The 20,822-nt window shown below is 38.2% G+C and overlaps 1 protein-coding gene across 1 annotated transcript; it reads left to right on the forward strand.

Annotated features, from left to right (window-relative positions):
• The first annotated feature begins 1,502 nt into the window (after nt 1-1,502).
• Nucleotides 1,503-2,830, forward strand: LOC137723744 (uncharacterized). The gene is made up of 2 exons (XM_068462936.1): nt 1,503-1,798; nt 2,157-2,830. Exons 1-2 carry the CDS (start codon nt 1,634-1,636, stop codon nt 2,667-2,669), a joined length of 678 nt encoding a protein of 225 aa, XP_068319037.1. The 5' UTR covers nt 1,503-1,633; the 3' UTR covers nt 2,670-2,830.
• Nucleotides 2,831-20,822: the final 17,992 nt, after the last annotated feature.

The raw sequence follows: 20,822 nt of genomic DNA on the forward strand, positions 1-20,822 counted from the left end.
GATACCATTTTTCTAATAAACGCTTCTTTTGAGTTCTCATATTCCGGAATCACAGAAACCCAACTTGAAAAAGGGTACATGTTGGCTCTTATTGGCAACAGGTTGCTTTGTATTTCCTTTCCCATGTTGTTGTGGTTGTTCGGTCCAATGCTTGTTGCATTGTCTTCCCTGGCCTTGGTTTGGTGGCTTTATGAGCTTGATTTTGCTGCCAAACTCAGCACAAGCAGTAGGCAAAGCCTTAGTTGAAGAAGAAATCAAGCATACATGCAACATGTACGTACGTATATTTTTGCAATAGGCATAGGGCTTGTCTTTCCCTAATTTTTATACATGTGCCATCAGCAAGTGTAGTTACAGGTATCACCTTTTGAAATACGACTTATAGATGCAACACACAGTTGCAAATTTTGAATATTGATGCATTGTGAGCCTCTTGTGCATTAATATATAGTCAAAATTGCTTGGACTCACAATATATCAATGGTAAAAATATGTCGTTTGAATTTTATCGGCTTCTGTATCGTTTCCACCTCTACAGAGAAACTTCCCTCTCGTTTCATTTGACAATAACATTTTAGAAAGATAGAAAAAGGAGATAGTGAAACCGAGACAGAGAAGCATTTTCCCATCTTTATCTTCCTTTGGACAAAACACTTAAAGTAGCTATGTGGTTCACAGGGCCGTCTCTGACGTTTTGGAGCCCTGTGCAAAATTAATAAAAAGATCCTCCTTATTTAAAAAAAATATATATATTCATGTAAAATTTAATGTATCAATATTCAAACTTAATTGAAATCAACATCTCACTCTTATTAATTGAATAATCTGTGGTCGCCATAAAATTATGATTAAGGTTCATCTATGAAAAAGCAGAGCACGACTGAAAAAGAGATATGAAAATACGCTTGTATTTATGAAAGAAAGTAATGCACAAGTTTAATCAATTGTAATATAGATAAAATCATATGATGATGATTTTTCTTTTCAGTCAAAAGTTTTTTTTATTAGAATATTTATACTCGTATGGAATTTATAGGAGGATGAAAATTTTTGCGACCCTCAAAAATTCAGGACCCTGTAGCTCTGCACCTTTTACACACCCCAACGCCGCCTTTGATATTTCATAATCCTTCTGAAATTGTGTTGTTACACTTAGCATTGGTTAATTTATAATAATAAAAGCACATCTTTAATTTGAAGTAGATACAAAAGCACCTAATTAGAAATACGCACATAAGAAACACAAACCATATTTTCATTACATGTGGCTGAAATATTAAGAATTTTCTAAAAAAATCGAATCGAACTTTATGACGCAATAGTTGCACTAGTTGTGCACCTTTCGAGATCAAATAGTCCAATTAAAATTAAACACATTAATGGACAGACCACCGAACCAATTCTTAGGCTTTTGCATATGCCTCCAACCCTACATCAAACTTTAACGTCCATTACTTAAAGTCCACAATTCTTTCAACCAATTGCAACACATTCCCAAAACGCAATTGCTTGTGACGCACATTCCACTACCTTACCCCTTTTGGCTCTCTTACAAGTCGTGAATAAATTGGATGCATTTGGCCGCCGATTCATCTCTGGTTCTATTCTGAAATTAAGCTTCATATAAATTAAGATGGGAGTGATCACTTATCTAGACACCGTTTTGGTCCCCATGAGCCTCTTTCTCACAGTTGGTTACCATGCCTATCTATGGCACAACCTCAAGAACAAGCCCTCTCGTACCACAATTGGGATCAATATGCTGAAGAGGAGAGCTTGGTTCCTAGAGCTAGATGGGGTAATTAAGTTCTACAATTAAGCTTAATTATATACATGGTTTTTCTTTCTCAATAGCTTAAAATGTTTAGGGTCTCATGGTGTCTAATGTGAAATTACGGTCTCTTTTGCAAGCGGTCCTGTGTTTGACTTTCATTCCTCACTCATTTTTTGTTTGTCACTCTCCAGTGGGAAAAAGTGTAAGCTTGATATACATTGTTGACTCATTCTCTTACAGTGTAATTAAGCGTGTATCAGTCTAATAGTTGTCTAACAAAGCATATATATACATCTACTTAATCCTCTTAATACTATCATTATATCTTACTTACATGATTTAGTTTCCTAAATTTATATATGATGTTGGAAAAATATTCCAGGGTGATGATAAGAAAGGCATGTTAGCAGTCCAAAGCTTGAGAAATACTCTTATGGGGACAACACTCACAGCCACAGTAGCAATTCTTATTCAAGTCTCGCTGGCAGCTCTAATAAACAATTCCTATAGTGCAACCAACCTCTTCAGCAATACCTTTTTTGGGTCACAATCCACCAAGATTTTTGCCTTAAAATATGGCTCCGCAGCTTTGTCTTTGTCAGTTTGCTTCTTGTGCAGCTCCATGGCGATTGCGTTTTTGATCGATGCCAACTTCTTGATCAATGCTTGTGGTGATCAGGAGTTCTCATCTTCTGGACACGCAAGAACCATAGTTGAGAAAGGGTTTATTTTGGCTCTTGTAAGCAACAGGATGCTGTGCATCACTTTTCCTATGCTGTTGTGGATGCTTGGTCCTGTCCCGGTTTGGTTGTCATCTTTGGCGATGGTTTGGGGGCTTTATGGGCTGGATTTTCCTGGCAAGTTCAATAAAAGCAATAAGCAAAGTCTCAGTTGATGACTGAAACGAAATATTTAGACTTTGCCTGCACTAAATATTGGAACTTTTGTTTTGCCTTGTTGCTCAGTTTATGTTAGCACTAAGGGAACTTGGCACCAAAATAGAAACAACCTTATGTGCTTCAGTTGAAAAATGAAGCATAGCAAAATTGTCTAAGAGCAGTATGTCTTTTCTCTTGCTTTTAAGTTCATATCCTCTTCTCGTAGAGACGCGGCCATAAACGGAATAGGTAGGAACGATCACCATTAAATCTTAGAACATAAGTTGAGCAATTCGTAATGCACCAGAAAAATAGAGAACTCTAAAGTTGAACCAATGATAATATGAATGACTGTTGAAATACAACCCTAAAGGTTGTTTATATAGTTAAGAAAATCCTAAGTTCAAACGAAAAGTAAAATAGGAAATAATAAAATTATAAAGACTTCCTAAACTATCAAAATTACTGAATACATGTTTATGGCGGGTCTCAAGACTAGGTGCAAGTCTTGATACTAAAAAGCCATAGATTTGTCTCTTCTTTGTCTTTCTCTTGTCAAGTTATCAGAAAAGTTTAGAACATTAACTTTCAAGATATGGCATTAGCAATAATCTTCTAACCCTGAAACTTTCAATTCTTCAATCACTTTCCTTCATTGAACATCGCTTTCTTCTTTTAATTTTATTACAACTCCAATAATTCAATTTCTGGCCCACATCACGTAGTTTTCATTCAATTAGAATATCACACATATAAAAATAAATTGACTTCGATGTGCCATTTTTGGACTTCGACTTGTCAACAGTCGAACAACAATTCTACACAGATGTGGGTGCAACGGCAACCGCGTCCAAAATAGTTTATTTTACGCCTTCATGATAACTTGTTTTCCCCAACTACTCTTTCGCTCTCAACCCCATTAGAAGACTTGAAAGAAAGGGGTGTGCGAGCGTATACCATTGCTAGCTGCCAACAAACATAGTGATTGAGTGTTGGTTTGTTGTGTTTTTCATCTATAAGCGACTTCTTAATTAAGAGATTGTGTCGTTATGATTGGGATACTAGTCCTAGTGGTGTGCACCAATCTGACCAAACCGACCAAACCGACTGATCCAAAAACCGTAGTAACCAATTCGGTTTGATTTTGACCAAAAAAAAAATAAAAAATCAAATGATCTACAAAAATCGAACCGTATTGTAATGAAGTACCTTAATAACAGTTTGGAGCTTTTGTAAACCAACCTAAGCCGAACAGGACCAACTGCTTGCATATTTGCATTTTATTACTTTATTTACACATGTATTCTTTTTACTTGCTAATAACCACATATGAATGTTGAATCTGAAGGATAATGTGACTAAGAAGTTACTGATTTTTAAGTTGCAACTAATATACTTAGGATTGTTTGATGTTGTAATTGAAAATGAAAATATGTAGCAACTATGAATTTTTTTATTATGTAATTGAGCTAGCAAAGTTGAGATAATGACACCACTTAGTACTACAGTCTCGTGGTATCTCTTCACTAGTAAGTAAGAGATCTTAGGTTCGATTCTCATAAAAAACGAATGTGTACCACATTATTATGGCTAGTTCATTGTGAGGTTTAGCCCACTCTCCCACTCCGTTAGTGTAGATAATATCGCTTATTAAAAAAAAAATTGAGATAGTAACATGGAAATTTCTTTTATTTTAGCCTTTTAGGTCCAAACTGCCCGAATTAAACAGAACCAAACCTTCAACATTAATTTGGTTTGGTTTATTTTTCTTAGGGATTTTTGTCACAATCGGACCAGACCAAATTGTTATATTGTAATTAGTATAATTTTAGGGTAAAGCCGACCTAATTTGGCTGTGCCCACTTCTAGCTGCCTTGGTCTATGTTATTTCTTTTCCTCAAGTGCTGAGGAACTTCACAATTTTATTCACTATTTTGCCTAAGAGCAGGGATAAAGTGAATAAAAACTAGTTTTAATCATTCCATCGATAAAGAGCAAGCATAGAATTTGTAAAAACTGTAAGTAAAAACAAGAAACTAATAAAAATGCAATAAAAATAAGAAACCTATATCCACCGCCAAGCGAATTTAGAACACCTTGCCCACACAACACTTTTTTGTAATGATTTTCGTCCATGGTTTGAAGAATGTCCTGATTTCTTTGTAGATCTTTTGCTTGAGAAGGGTCCCTTTTATGTGTTAACTGATCTCTTTTATGTGTTTCTCTCTTCCACTTTTTGGGTTTGAGCTTACAACTCACCATTTAAACATTAAGGCCCAACTTGCACAGGTACGAGGAAGTGAAAGGATTAGGTCATTATTCAACCAAAAAAGATGAAAAAAATATATTAGGTAATCAAAAGAAGATAGACTTACATGAGTTCGCAGTCATCATGACATTCTAGTTTAATAATATAATATTATGTGTAATTTTTTCTTTATTTTTATTTACATTATTATTAGAACACCACGTGACCACAACACCATCTATATGAATTGTTCTCTATGAAAAAAACAAACCTATTTTGCATATCCAACCAAACCGACATTGACTAAAACATTGTGCTTTCTTGTACATCCAAATTTAAATCCCCTCCTTCTCATTTAAAATAGTATGTCACTTCCTTTCCTTTTCGTCGCAATGACCAAGAGAAGCTAATACATGAGCATCAAAGTCTATACTTTCCAAGTTTCCGTGCCGACAATGTATATATATTACATATTTGATTTATAGATAAATTCTTAGGATTGTCATGTAATGTGCGTATGGTGTATTAGGATGACCTGTCATGTAGGTCCTGTTTGGTGGGTTGAATGAGATATGTTGTAATCAATTAAAATGAACTTGAGTCTAGTCCGTTGTTTGTTATGTTAAAATATGAGATAGACTGGACTGGACATGATGCGTGGTGAATTCACAATAGAGTGAGTTATCTAACATATCCTTATATATGTGTTACATGTCCTGTTATATAAGTCTCTGCCAATCTAATCATGTCTTTAAGATCTAATCTCATCCAATCCACCAAACGAACATATAATATGCATACTTTCCTCGCACTAAGAAAATGATATTCAATCTAGATTAATTAATAATTAAGCAGTTGTGTGGCTTCTAGATAGGGCAAACAAGAGAGGGGCTCACGAGGTTTACCTTGTTTATGTTCAGCTAATTAAGATATATTTATGGGCAAACCGACTGTTGAATGAGATTAAATATATCTAATTTTCTACATGCTAGATGTTACATGTCACGTAAGCACATATGCCACCTTTTACGTTCTCAAATATATTTTTTTTATAATAAAAATCATACTCTCAACAATAAAAATATGTTTTTAAATTATTAATGGCTTCCCGTCGGCATAGGTATGTTTTCTATTGTTTCCCGACACAAAAATAGAAAAGGAATAAGAAATGAGTCTTTGTGAGAATTTTGGAAATTCTCAAATCATATTCGTTCATTGTACATCGTGCGGTCAGAAATCATTATAAATTTTTTTATTTAAAATTGAATATAAACAATATTTGACGAAAACTGACCGCATGATATACGATGAATAGATGTGATTGGAGGATTCTCGGAATCCTCACAAAGAGGTTCCAGCTATGATCCTCTCTCATAAGAAATTACGAGGAGGATCCACGTGTTACGAGTTATAACAATGGCCCCACACGTTTAATACAATTATCTTATCATTTGTATAATAACACGTGGTGTACCATCTCGTATTTTGGATACGCTGAATATTTTCTCAATCTCCAGAGCATCCAAGAATGTTTTCGAAAAGGTACAGTATGTTTGAGGCAGGGTGATGCGAGATTTATACGCACACAAATTAACCCTCTTTTTATCATTTGTAGTAAGTATGTAAGTAGGGATCGTTCTAGGCCGGGGATTAGGAGGGATTGCAAAATCACTTGGATTTGACTCAAAAACGTAAAAACACAATATAAGACACCAAACTAAACCATATTCTAAAAACACAAACTAAATTGATTTCTAATTAAATTGAACAATAAAGTAAAGGGGGGATTGTGTTTGGACGAGATTAAATTAAATGGACAAATTGTAATTAAAGGCAAAACGTAAATATGAATGTGATGAAAATATGGATGATGGAATAGCCAAAGGGTTCTTCTCCACACATGTTACACTTGCATACAAGATTGATTCTCAGTTGGTCTTTCGATAAATTATGAAACTCAACACCCCGGGTTAATTAGGTCCGTTTAAATTAACCGTCAAGTTCTCCTTAAGTTAATGAATTGGATGGGTTAGCGCAACACAATTCACCACATTCTCCAAAAGTCCTTTACGTGAAAAGCACAATAAAGATACAATCAAAGATCATTAAGCATTATGAAAACTATAAGTGTTGACGAGGCATTCGTTACTATGAAAAGCATGAAACTAGTGCCAAGAATTCATTTAACGCGATTGTTTATAAGCAACCTCCACTACTTGTGAATATAAGTTCATAACGATTAGGTGAAACTCACTTATATTCTAGCGTCATATTCATGCATGAAAATTAAGCGCGCATTCTTAATAAACATACATAAATAAGTTATCAATCAAACGGTTAAACAAATTGAATCAACAACTTATGAAATTCCAACGAAAGTTAATCAATTCATATTGCAAGCATAAACATCTATTTCGAATCCCCCCCTAGCTAAAGGGGGTTTAGTTCCTCATAACTTTGAAATCAAAGAAACACCTAAACATTCCAACAACTCAAACTTGAATTGTATGAACGTTTAGGCACTCTTCTCTTCCATTCCTCATACGTACAAAACAAAGAGTATTGAAATTAAACATTGAAATCAAAGAAACACCTAAACATTCCAACAACTCTAACTTGAATTGTATGAACGTTTAAGCACTCTTCTCTTCCTCTTTGTTGTGGCACAAGGTTGTGTTTGTGTTGTGTGTTGTGTTGTGAATGGAATGGGGAGTGTTTATGAAGGTTGGATGGTGTTTGGATTGGAAGGGAAGTCACGGCAAAGGGAAGTGTTGTTGGTGTGTGAATTGGAATGTGTATGAATGAATGAATTTCTCAATGAATGCATGGGTTTTTATAGGGGGAATGGGAGAATATGTTGTTGATTGTTTAAGAGTGCATGTGGCTCTTATGATTGAGAATGCATGTGGCTGAAATAATGATGGAAAAACAACTAGGAAAAGAATGATTAAATAGGGAATGCATGTGGAATTGCAAGGGGGAAAGCTGGAATTGCCAAGGTTATACACGGCAATGGATTTGTGTTAGGTGATGGGTGCATGTGTTGGCTTTATTTGTTGTGCAATGATGAAAGGCAAAGTGCATGTGCAATGTTGGAGGATGAATGTGTGATGGTGTGATTGAATGATTTAAAGGGGCATGTGGGTGAATTAAAGGATGGAATGCATGTGGATTAAAGAGGGAGAATTTGGTGTAATGATGAAGTGTGTGTGGATGGTGGTTTTGCATGGCTTTGATGGATTGTTTGATTGGGCTAGAGGTTTTGCATGGCTCAAAGGACTTGTTTGATTGGGCTAGGCCCTTTGTTTTATGTCCCAAAGAGCATACAAGGCTTCAATTTCGTCCATCCTCTTTGCTCCATGATTAAGCTATCCAATCCATGCCAAAAAATGCTCCAAATAGCCTCAAAATGCACTTTCTTGCTCCCTAAGCCCTTAGAACCTGAAAACACACAAAAGAAGCATAAAAGACTAAAATAACTAGAGAAACATAACGTAAATGCACGAGAACAAGCCATTTAAGTCGCATGAATATGCTCCTATCAAATTCCCCCACACTTAGCTTTTGCTAGTCCTCGAGCAAAACAAAACAAAAGAAACCAAAAACAAAACGACACTGAACAAGTAAAACACAACCTAAACCTTCCAACAATCGTCTCAGGGATTTCCAATGCACATGACAAGTTAAAAATCATTATTCCCACAGATTTTAGCCATCTTTACACTTAAGTACATTCTTAATCATAGTCACCACATACTAGTTCACAATTAAGCATTTAAAACCATGTTTTGAATGTAGTAACATGCCTTTAGAGAATTCCCTCAATTCCTTACTAGATGTACTCTCGTTTTTCACACAGATTTTCTGACTACACACCCTACACTAGGTACATGTGAGAAGATTGATGTAAACATGTAGACGAACACTCACATATGTTATAACAAGGAAAACATTTTCTGGATTTACGATAATGACATGAATATGATCTCATGAATAGAATGCTACTACTTAGAATGAGAACCAGTGATTCCATAAGCTCATATCAATTCCAAACTCCACATTATTGAACACATAACGATCAAGATAGAAGTCAAAGGGGTGTAACGGGGCTAAGGTATTGGCTAACAATGAAAGGTGAAGGATAAACAAACATTCTTAAAGCAATAGTGAGCAAAGTATTGAATTAGGCACTTAGAATTCCCTTTTGAATGAAAACTCAACTTTTGAACAAAAAGGGAGAACAAGCTCTTTTTTCTTTCTTTCTTTTCTTTTCTGTTTTTCTTTTTCATATGTTTTTCACAATTTTTTTTTTCTTTTCTTTTGACTCTCAAAACATACATAAACACTTAAGAACAAAACATTCTCTCCCCCACACTCATTTTCTTTCATAATGTACTCAAAAGGAATTCATTTAAGTCATGCTCACTATCTTTTAAGAACAAGGGTGTGGACTGTCCTATACTAGGCTAGGTGAGGATAATGTGGGTAAACAAAGAATAAAGGCTAAATAAGGCTCAACGGGGGTAAAACTTACAACATATACGAAATATGGGAAGTAAGGCTATTTGGTTATGGTGGCAACTACACAACTTCATCTTGATATATGTTATGCAATTCAATGTCATGCTTTGAATGAAACGGATATAAGTTCTAGCATTTAGTTCTATCATGATACAATTGCATTCTAAGTAGCAACCAAGCAAGGAATAATGAGATCATGCAACAACTTTAGAAAACACAGAATCACAGATTATAACTCTCCAAAGAAGGTAATAGCTCGAGTCTCACAGGGTTGTAGCGTTTGTTTGAGTTCCTTCCTTCAAGCATGTTACAGAAATGAATTTTTCTTTTATGATTGCATGTGAAGTCATACATTATAACCATAACTAAGCATATACCAAGAGTAAATCAAACTTTCATCCATGTTTATAACTCTTTTTAACAGTCATGCAATTACAAACCAAATCCTCGTCATTGTGTTGGAAGGTATCCTAAGACACAAACACACAAAAACGACTCAAAACACTCTTTTTAGGTTTTTCAAAACATGTTTTTCAAATTTTTATGTGATTTTCGGAGTTATAAAACAAAACATACTAAAACACTCTAAAACAACTTAAAAACACCTTAAAACAGTAAGGAACAACATTTGAAGTTATGGGTGATAAAATCCCACTAATTTGCATCAAATATACTTAGTTACCCCCCCACACTTAAATCAAACATTGTCCTCAATGTTTTAAGCATAGATTCACGCAAAACATAAGTAAACACACAAAAAGCACTTAAACATACTAAACATGGCAGAATGTAACTAACAAAGAGAAGAGTTTAGGGACGCAAATCTGGTTATGGAGTGTAAATTCCATCTTCTCCTTGGTTGAATGCTTGGGTTGATCTTGGTGATTCCATAGGCTTAATCTTGAACTGGTTTCCTCCCATCGTTGATTTTCCACAGGCTACTCTTGAACTGGTTTCCGCCCATCATTGATTTTCCTTTGTGCTACTCTTGAACTGGGCAGCAGGATTCTTTTGGTCTCCCCCGAAGGTCTGAGCTTACCCCTTTTATCTGTTTCTTTGTTCAATCTTTGCAGAAGTGGTCCCTTCTCTGGAAGTGTATCAACCGTTGAAGATGACTACTCAAGAGCAACGCTAGGTAAGCAATCAGGAATAGATTCCAGGCAGTTGGCTCCAGATCGGAAGACTGACTCCAAGTGCCGGCTGATTGCTTCTTTTACTTTGCCATGCAAGTAAGAACAAGGACAAAGAAAAAGACAGGGAAAGAGCATGATATGAGATACTTTTGCTTTTGACCTTGATGATATGAGATACCTTTGCTTTTGAAGAAGCGGTGAATGAATCAGCACATGTATTTGTTGTGCTATTTCCTCCTGGGTCATCTGTACTCCAGGCATCTGGTATCATCTTTGGGGAAGAAGAAAAAATTGAGTAATTCGAAAGGCTTTGCTGGGAGTGCGGCCTCAGAGGTGAGGAAGAGTTGGGCATTTTCTTCAGGTCTGCCTTGCCATAAAAGACGAAGGTCGACATATATAGAGATAATATCAAGTGGTGGTACTGCTCTTTTACCCTTGTCGACAAACGTCTCTTCGAAACCTGAACGACGCCTCTTCGATTTCTGAGCGGGCGCCCCTTCGATTTCTAAACGACGCCCCTTTGCTTTCTGAACGACACGTAGTAGTGCGGATGCGGCTCCTTTTGACAAAGCTGCACGCGTTTTCTGAAAAGCAGAGAAAGCGTCGCCGAACTTTGCGCTTGTCGGCTAAAGATGTGTAGTTGCGATGATGGCCTCCACGTGTTTTCTGAAAAGAAGAAATCTTTTGACAAAGTTGAACACGTCTTCTGAAAAGCCGAGAAAGCGTCGCCTAACTTACGCCGGAAATTCCGGCTTTTTGAATCGGTGGACGCGTCGCCTTGGCTTTTTATAGAGTTATCGATCACCACAACAAACACACTCTGAAGATTTCCCATTCTTGAACATCGTCTCCGGCCTTTTGAAATTTAACTCCATCCACCCCTTCTCTTTGAACACTTTTGAAAAATGGCTAACTCATCGAACCTTAGCTTAGATTTGAGTCTCAGCAGTGATCCGGTTGCGCCCCGTCAAGGTAATGTATGGCGCCCTTCTTTCTTATCTTCTAATGGTCTTCTTACAGGTGAAGACTCCGTGATGCAGGACGCCACAACAGCTACAATAGTAGCTAGAAACCTCCTCACTCCAAAAGATAGTAGGCTGCTGTCAGGACGGTCCGATGAGTTGGCCGTTCAAGAGTCCCTCGCTCTTAGTGTTCAGTGTGCGAGCTCTGTGTCCAACATGGGCCAACGCCTGCTTGCTCGGTCCCGTCAGGTGGAATCATTGATGGCAGAGGTGGAAAGTCTTAAGCAAGAGATCCAGCAGCTTAAGTACGAGAATAGAAGTTTGCATGTGCTTGCAAATAACTATTCGTCGGGCATGAAGATGAAGCTTGATGAGCTGCAAGAATCTGAAGGTCGGATTCAAGGTAACCGTCAAAGGCTTGCGGCTTATCTCCAGATGCACCTTTTTCCTGGGTCATCCAGCGTTTGGCCAAGTATTGAGGCCTGGAATGCTCTAGCTCCGATGCCTCCTACTCCGATGCCTTCCGCTCCTATGTCTTCTGCTCCGATGCCTTCCGCTCCTATGTCTTCTGCTCCGATGCCTTCCGCTTCAAGAGTATTGCCACGTAGTGGGGCTTCAAGCAAACAACCTTTGTGAAAGTTACATTCTTTTATTTTTATTTTATTTTATTTTTATTTTATTTTATTTTATTTTTTATTTTTGAATCAATCGGCATGGACTTTATCTTTGAATGGGCGGTGATACTTGAAATGATCCGGTAATAGTTTAAATTCAAGATTGGGTGCCTGAATCATCAACAACAAATTAGTATAAAAGAAAATTGAAATTCGGGGAGGCGGCTTACCTGTGTGCTCCGAAATGAACTCCAGTATAAACACCCCTTCGAAAGTTATGACTTGTCCCGTGTCATAAAATCCAACTTCTTTGGGAATTGTGGTTTCAAATATGTCCTCTTTGATGCCTTCTACATCTTCTCCAGCCACTACCTTCTCTTGAATCATTCTTTTTGGTGTACAAAGTCCTTTGAAGAATTCAACACCATCTAAAACTTGCTGTGTTGCACCAAGAATTGGAATAGCATTTTGCACCTCTGGGAAGGCTTCCACGATGTCCTTTTTACTCTCTTCTTGGTTGGGAATCAAAAACCTGCTAGGAAAAGGGACATTGGGTGGAATAACATCAGAATAACATGGAATTGGGACGTCCTTACTTGTGGTGGGTGGTTTAGAGGGCTTAGGGGGCTGCGGTAAGGGTTGTTCTACCCTTGCCGTGTGCATGTCTTCTTCCTCCTCATCAATTAGCAGCTCCTCATCCACTTCTAGGCTATGTTTGGACATTTTTAGGTCAGCTCCAACCTCCATAGCACTTCCCAAAGTGATAGCATTATGGATTTCAAAATCTTCCTTCGAGTTTTCAATAGTTGAGTTGGAGAGTTCACTTTGCTCTTGAATTTGTTTCATGAACTCCATAATCTGCCCAAATTGCTCGTCCAATTTACCCAACTTCTTGTCTTGATTTTGTTCGTCCTGCGTCAAAGAGGTTAGTAATTGAAAATTTTTATCATTATCCATGGACATACTTGAAATTGATTGGAATTGTTGTGGGGGAGGTTGTGGTGGCTGCATAGGTGTTGTATTGAACTCCTCATATGGTTGCCAATATGCTTCTTGTTGAGCCTCCTTGGCTTGATTTTGTGACCCCTGCGCCAAAGAATTTATTTCATTAAGAATTTGATTATAATCTATTGGCGAACTTGAATTTAATTGAGCATATTGCATATGAAGTTGTGGTGGCTGCATAGGTAGAACTCCTCATATGGTTGCCAATATGCTTCACGTTGAACTTGTTGATCTTCCCACCACATAGAGTTTGAATGATCCCTCCAATCTCTTTGTGGACATTGATTGGCTTGAAATCCTTGCCTATATGAAGCACCAAATGTAGGGACACTCTGCATTGTGGTCCTTTCGGCATACGGCGACAATTGAGAAGTAAGATTTGCCAATTGAGCTTGAATGCTAGCAAAATCCATATCTTACTTCTCTAGTACCTAAAATCAAAGAAAGAGAACTAAATCAAATATCAAAAGTAACAACAAACAAAGAAAACAACACTAAGTTAGAAACTAAAACGAAAACAACTAAACCAAAAAGAAAAGAACCAAGGGATTAGCAAAATTGCTAATCCCCGGCAACGGCGCCAAAATTTGATGCGAGATTTATACGTACACAAATTAACCCTCTTTTTATCATTTGTAGTAAGTATGTAAGTAGGGATCGTTCTAGGCCGGGGATTAGGAGGGATTGCAAAATCACTTGGATTTGACTCAAAAACGTAAAAACACAATATAAGACACCAAACTAAACCATATTCTAAAAACACAAACTAAATTGATTTCTAATTAAATTGAACAATAAAGTAAAGGGGGGATTGTGTTTGGATGAGATTAAATTAAATGGACAAATTGTAATTAAAGGCAAAACGTAAATATGAATGTGATGAAAATATGGATGATGGAATAGCCAAGGGGTTCTTCTCCACACATGTTACACTTGCATACAAGATTGATTCTCAGTTGGTCTTTCGATAAATTATGAAACTCAACACCCCGGGTTAATTAGGTCCGCTTAAATTAACCGTCAAGTTCTCCTTAAGTTAATGAATTGGATGGGTTAGCGCACCACAATTCACCACATTCTCCAAAAGTCCTTTACGTGAAAAGCACAATAAAGATACAATCAAAGATCATTAAGCATTATGAAAACTATAAGTGTTGACGAGGCATTCGTTACTATGAAAAGCATGAAACTAGTGCCAAGAATTCATTTAACGCGATTGTTTATAAGCAACCTCCACTACTTGTGAATATAAGTTCATAACGATTAGGTGAAACTCACTTATATTCTAGCGTCATATTCATGCATGAAAATTAAGCGCGCATTCTTAATAAACATACATAAATAAGTTATCAATCAAACGGTTAAACAAATTGAATCAACAACTTATGAAATTCCAACGAAAGTTAATCAATTCATATTGCAAGCATAAACATCTATTTCGAATCCCCCCTAGCTAAAGGGGGTTTAGTTCCTCATAACTTTGAAATCAAAGAAACACCTAAACATTCCAACAACTCAAACTTGAATTGTATGAACGTTTAGGCACTCTTCTCTTCCATTCCTCATACGTACAAAACAAAGAGTATTGAAATTAAACATTGAAATCAAAGAAACACCTAAACATTCCAACAACTCTAACTTGAATTGTATGAACGTTTAAGCACTCTTCTCTTCCTCTTTGTTGTGGCACAAGGTTGTGTTTGTGTTGTGTGTTGTGTTGTGAATGGAATGGGGAGTGTTTATGAAGGTTGGATGGTGTTTGGATTGGAAGGGAAGTCACGGCAAAGGGAAGTGTTGTTGGTGTGTGAATTGGAATGTGTATGAATGAATGAATTTCTCAATGAATGCATGGGTTTTTATAGGGGGAATGGGAGAATATGTTGTTGATTGTTTAAGAGTGCATGTGGCTCTTATGATTGAGAATGCATGTGGCTGAAATAATGATGGAAAAACAACTAGGAAAAGAATGATTAAATAGGGAATGCATGTGGAATTGCAAGGGGGAAAGCTGGAATTGCCAAGGTTATACACGGCAATGGATTTGTGTTAGGTGATGGGTGCATGTGTTGGCTTTATTTGTTGTGCAATGATGAAAGGCAAAGTGCATGTGCAATGTTGGAGGATGAATGTGTGATGGTGTGATTGAATGATTTAAAGGGGCATGTGGGTGAATTAAAGGATGGAATGCATGTGGATTAAAGAGGGAGAATTTGGTGTAATGATGAAGTGTGTGTGGATGGTGGTTTTGCATGGCTTTGATGGATTGTTTGATTGGGCTAGAGGTTTCGCATGGCTCAAAGGACTTGTTTGATTGGGCTAGGCCTTTTGTTTTATGTCCCAAAGAGCATACAAGGCTTCAATTTCGTCCATCCTCTTTGCTCCATGATTAAGCTATCCAATCCATGCCCAAAAATGCTCCAAATAGCCTCAAAATGCACTTTCTTGCTCCCTAAGCCCTTAGAACCTGAAAACACACAAAAGAAGCATAAAGGACTAAAATAACTAGAGAAACATAACGTAAATGCACGAGAACAAGCCATTTAAGTCGCATGAATATGCTCCTATCACAGGGGTGGATCCACTTTTGGACCTAGGTGGTCCTGGGACCACCCGGACATCCGAAGAAGTGCCTGTGAAGACTTTTGAGGACCACCCAATAGACTAGACATGTGGCGAAAGAGAGAATACACCATAGTTATGTAGATGTTATACAATATAAGCTTTGAACCAAGAAGAAAAATCTAATTTCAAACAAAGTGGAACATAGAGAAGACCATCATGGCTTTGCTGTTCTTGGACCTTGGTTACAAAGAAGAAGAAAGACTTTCTCTCTCCAGTTCCCACGTGACCAATTCCTGTTTTACCTTTCTCTTTTAATTGTTTTTCAATTAGGTTGCACTACCCTAACATTTTACTTAGCGAAGAGATGGTGTATTACTCAACCAATATTTTTATACCATAAGTTTAACACTGTTGTTGTTTTTTTTTTCTTATAAATTCATGCGACCTCTGAAAAGTATTTCATAAAGTACTATGAACTCGTAGTCACTTGCACTTTCATCATAGACCATAAAATTTACTAAAATATTAAAGGAAAAAAACATGATATTTTTGTATGTTATATGTTATAATAATAAACCCCAAATTCTCAATACAAGTATAAGTTTTTTATAAGTGTAAATAGGTACTTACTTGTATGATACATAGTAAGTTTACTTAAATTCACCTCGGCCTTTACCTAGACTCTGACTAGGCGCATAGGGGCCCCAACACACCATTATACTAGTGCCTAACATCCCTTGATAAAATCATCCAATGTTAGAATCCTCGATTTGGCGTGATGAATCTTGACTCTATTTTATAGTTTTGGGTGTCTTTGGCTTTAAATAATCTCCAATCGAATGCAGATTAGATGGAAACCCTAACCTATTACAAAACAATGATCAGAATTCAAATAAGGTCCTAATCGGATTTAAAGCTTTTGTGGCAACCAGTCAATTTTAGCTTAATAGTAAAATAATACCACTGTTAGATAAGCACGAAATTTGACATTGGCCTTAGTTAGCAATCTGTACATTTTTTTTTTTTTTGGAAGACAGGATAAATAACACCCAGGCAAAGATGCCGAAGAGAAACAGGAAGGCCTACAAAGAGGCAAACAGACAGTACTAGGAATGGGTAATGCAAGGAGGTAACAGAAATTAAGACGTCACACCAAATGCTAAAGTGTCCCTCCTTATACTACCAACATAATTAATGAGGCCATGGGAGACCATCATTACACAAAACATGAACAAGGGAAGATGAAGGTCTATCGATCCATATAAAATCACATGTTTCCCCACAATATCGCGAAGCCAAAAGGTCCACTGCCACATTGGCCTATCTTGGAGCCCAAGACCAGCGGCAATCTTGGAAACCACTCCCCAGATTACTACATCTCGCAATAACCGGGAATGCTTCCCAACTGCCCTTCCTTGTTATGTCCTTTAAACAAGAAATAAACTCCAAAGAGTCAGATTCCACCATTATCATATTTCATCCTTTGGTCATACCCAGCATACAACCATGCTAAATGGCTTTCGCCTCCATCATAGCTACACTAGTGGTTTTCTCCTTATACCTACATGCTGCCAGAAAACTGCCCTCTTCATCTCTAGCCACAGCTCCCGTATATCTCATCCCATCCGTTGCACACCAACTGGCATCAACGTTAATCTTCATAAATCCCACAATTGGAAGGGACCAACCAAGGCCAATGATATCATCCCGAGGATTGGTCACAAAAGAGTGTGGCTGGATTACCAAGGCATCCCTGAAAGTTGAGGTCGAGTGAGTGATGGTTGCAATCACCTGTGATGGGTAGATAGGTTGTTGATTGAATAGGAAGTTGTATCTTGCCTTCCATATATGCTAGCACGTAATGGCAATATAAGACATCATGTGGTTCCGCAACTCCTTCGAGCCATTGACTGATTCATACTTATGCATAAGCCATCTTGCCCATGAAGTAATCACATACTAATTCAATCTAATATTCAGACTTCCCCCAAACCAAATCCGTTGCACCCACGGGCATTCAAGAAATAAGTGTTCAATGGATTCGTCCCGAACCTGGCAGATAGGACACCTAGCAGAAGGCGAAGAGTGCTGATGGTGTAAGCTTGCCATAATAGCAAGTGCCGTAAGCAGGGACTTCCACAGAAAACACCAATTTTTGGGAGGAACATTCAAGTGCCAAACATACTTCCACACAGCTCTAGGAACGGAATCCAACCAATGAAAAATGGGGCTCGTCAGTGATTAAATACAATTGTGAGCCCAATGATATCCAGATTTAACTATAAACATCCCATTCTTCTCAAAAGGCTACACCAATCTATCCCTAAGAGTTGGATCTCCAATTTGAGTCTCTAGGATAGCATCCAACTCCTCCATAACTAAGAAAGGTTTCAAAAAGTCGATGTTCCACTCCCTATTCTCCAAGTCAATTAACGATCCCACTATAAAGTTTGAGGAGACCTGCACCGTGCCAAGAGTAGATGGTCTGCCTACTGGGATGGTCGGGAGCCATTTGTCAATCCAGACACGAACACAATTTCCATCCATAATTTGCCAGTGAGCACCCCATTTTAGAATATCTCTTCCAACAAGAATGCTTGACCAAGCCTAAGAAGCCATTCCACCTCTCTTAGCATCAAGGAAAAAGCAAGTAGGAAAGTACCTAGCTTTGAGCAACGACACCCATAGCAAGTTCGGCTCCATTATCAGTTTCCAACACTGCTTAGCAATGAGGGCCTCATTGAACGATTCAAAGCACAAAGACGTAGGGAACTTAAAGAGATTCATTGGGTAAGCGAGAATAGCTTGCGCCACTGCCTTTATTAGAACTTCGCGTCCTGCTTGAGATAGAGAGGATTTTTTCCATCCTTGGAGCTTTCTCAGCAACCTTCCTTTAACATAGGCAAGCCGACATGTTTTTGATCGACCCCAAATTGCCGGTACACCCAAGTATAAGCCCGGATCCCCGACTCTCTCCATCCCGATAATCATCGTCATCTGTTGAGCTAATACCTCCGACACATTAGCACCAAAGAAAATGCTTGATTTCGCCTTATTAACTTGTTGCCCCGAGGCTAAACAGTAGTCATCAATCATTCGAATTAAGCGTCGGCAATTCTCTTCCTTCGCCTTAAAAAAGATCAAAATGTCATCTGCAAACAAGATGTGAGAAATACTCAGAGCCGAAGGGCTCATTTGAACACCAATAATTCTTTTCTACTCACATTCATTCTGGATAAGGAGTGATAAGACCTCACTGACCAACAAGAAAAGATAAAGGGATAAGGGGTCTCCCTGTCGCAACCCCCTGAGGGTGCAAATTTAGTCCGTGCTGCCCATTCAGCAGAAAAGCGAAATTCACCGAGGATATGCATCCCAGAATCAAGCTTCTCCACCGACCATCAAACCCCATTTTCTCCATCACTGCCAACAGGAAATCCCACTCAACCCTGTGATATGCTTTGTACATATCCAATTTAACACCCAATTTAAACTTGCATTTCGCTGTCCTTGTTTTTAGAAAATGGAACAGCTCATGTGCAATGCCAGTGTTGTCTTGAATTAATCTACCCGCTACAAAAGCATTTTGTGTAGGATAGATAAGATCCAGGATAATCTGCTTGAGACGATTGGCTAACACCTTTGAAAACACCTTATAGGAATAGTTGCATAAGCTGATGGGTCGGAATTGTGAGACAGAATTTAGGTTTTGAACCTTCGCACCAAGTGAATAGCGTTAATTTGCCTTGGATCCATCGTCCCAAGCAACATCTCCCTGATAATATCATTCACATCCATCGCCAGAGTGTCCCAATGAGCCTGGTAGAAAATTCTGGGAAAACCGTCCGGGCCTGAGGCCTTCAATCCACCCATCTGCATGGCAGCATTGTTCACATCATCAACTGACACCGGACCACCAAGAGCAGCGTTCATTTCCGCCGAGACCTTTGGGGTCAAGCATCCGAGGACTTCTCCCCACTTCATTGTTCCTAACGATGTGAACAGATTCATGAAATGTTCGTCAACCAGCCTCCTCACTTGATGTGGATTGTCAACCCAATCCCCATCGTTGTTCTTTAAAGAAACCACCTTATTTCGTCTTCTTCGTTGTAAGGTAAACTGATGAAAAAACTTCATATTAGCGTCCCCTTCCTGTAGCCATTGTACCCGAGACCTTTGCTGCCAATACCTATCCTCTTGACTCCAAAGCTGATCAACCTTTTTGGAAACCTGATCAATCTCTTGCTGATTCCCACGCCATTTCCGTTGAAGGCACCCCAAGTGGTCCATCATCTCCACAATTTGCCTTCCACGATGTTTGAATTTAGCATTGCTCCATCTAATTAATTTGGCATGGAAAATATTGACTTTTGAGTTCCATCAGCTCAGAGGGTTCCCTACACCTTCCCTGTTTCAAGCATCTTTGACAATGTCCTTGCACTCACTATTCTTCCCTGTTCACACCTTACAAGAACAGGGCAATGATCAAACCCTAAAGTTGTGCCATTTATTACCATAGTGTTAGGCCACAGTGATTGCCAGCAGGCGTTCACCAACCCCCTATCAAGCTGAGCCTCCACCAGTTGACCATTTCAAATCCCCCTCCAGGTGAACTTCTGCCCGTTGCAGCCCAAATCAACTATCTCCACCTTGTTCATAAACTCGTCCAGGTATCGTTGTTGGTTGTAACGCACTTCAACACCACCCAACTTCTCATGCTTCCACAGGAATTCATTGAAATCCCCACCACAAATCCAATGAGTGTTGCTTGGGCCGAAGTTCTAAATCATACCCCGCCAAAAATCCTCCTTCTCTGCCCAGTACGACTTTCCGTACACACCAGTAAACCGAAAGGTCTGATGCGACTCCACCAGACAACAGTTTGCGTCAATGTAGTGTTTGGAACAGTCTCTCACCTCCACCTGGACATAGTCATCCCACCAGAGGCTAAGCCTTCCTGCTCGATTAGCCTTAGTTAGGAAGTCAACTCCACAAATCAAGGAGTTAAATATGTATAAAACAATTGTATATACGTACTAGCCTATTAAACATTTATAAGACAACTGTTACTCACCCGTGTCTTAGTTCTTCACATACGTTATAATTTCAACCACTATAAAAAATA

This window comes from Pyrus communis, chromosome 17 (genome assembly GCF_963583255.1).
Source record: "Pyrus communis chromosome 17, drPyrComm1.1, whole genome shotgun sequence".
In the NCBI taxonomy this organism is placed as follows: domain Eukaryota; kingdom Viridiplantae; phylum Streptophyta; class Magnoliopsida; order Rosales; family Rosaceae; genus Pyrus; species Pyrus communis.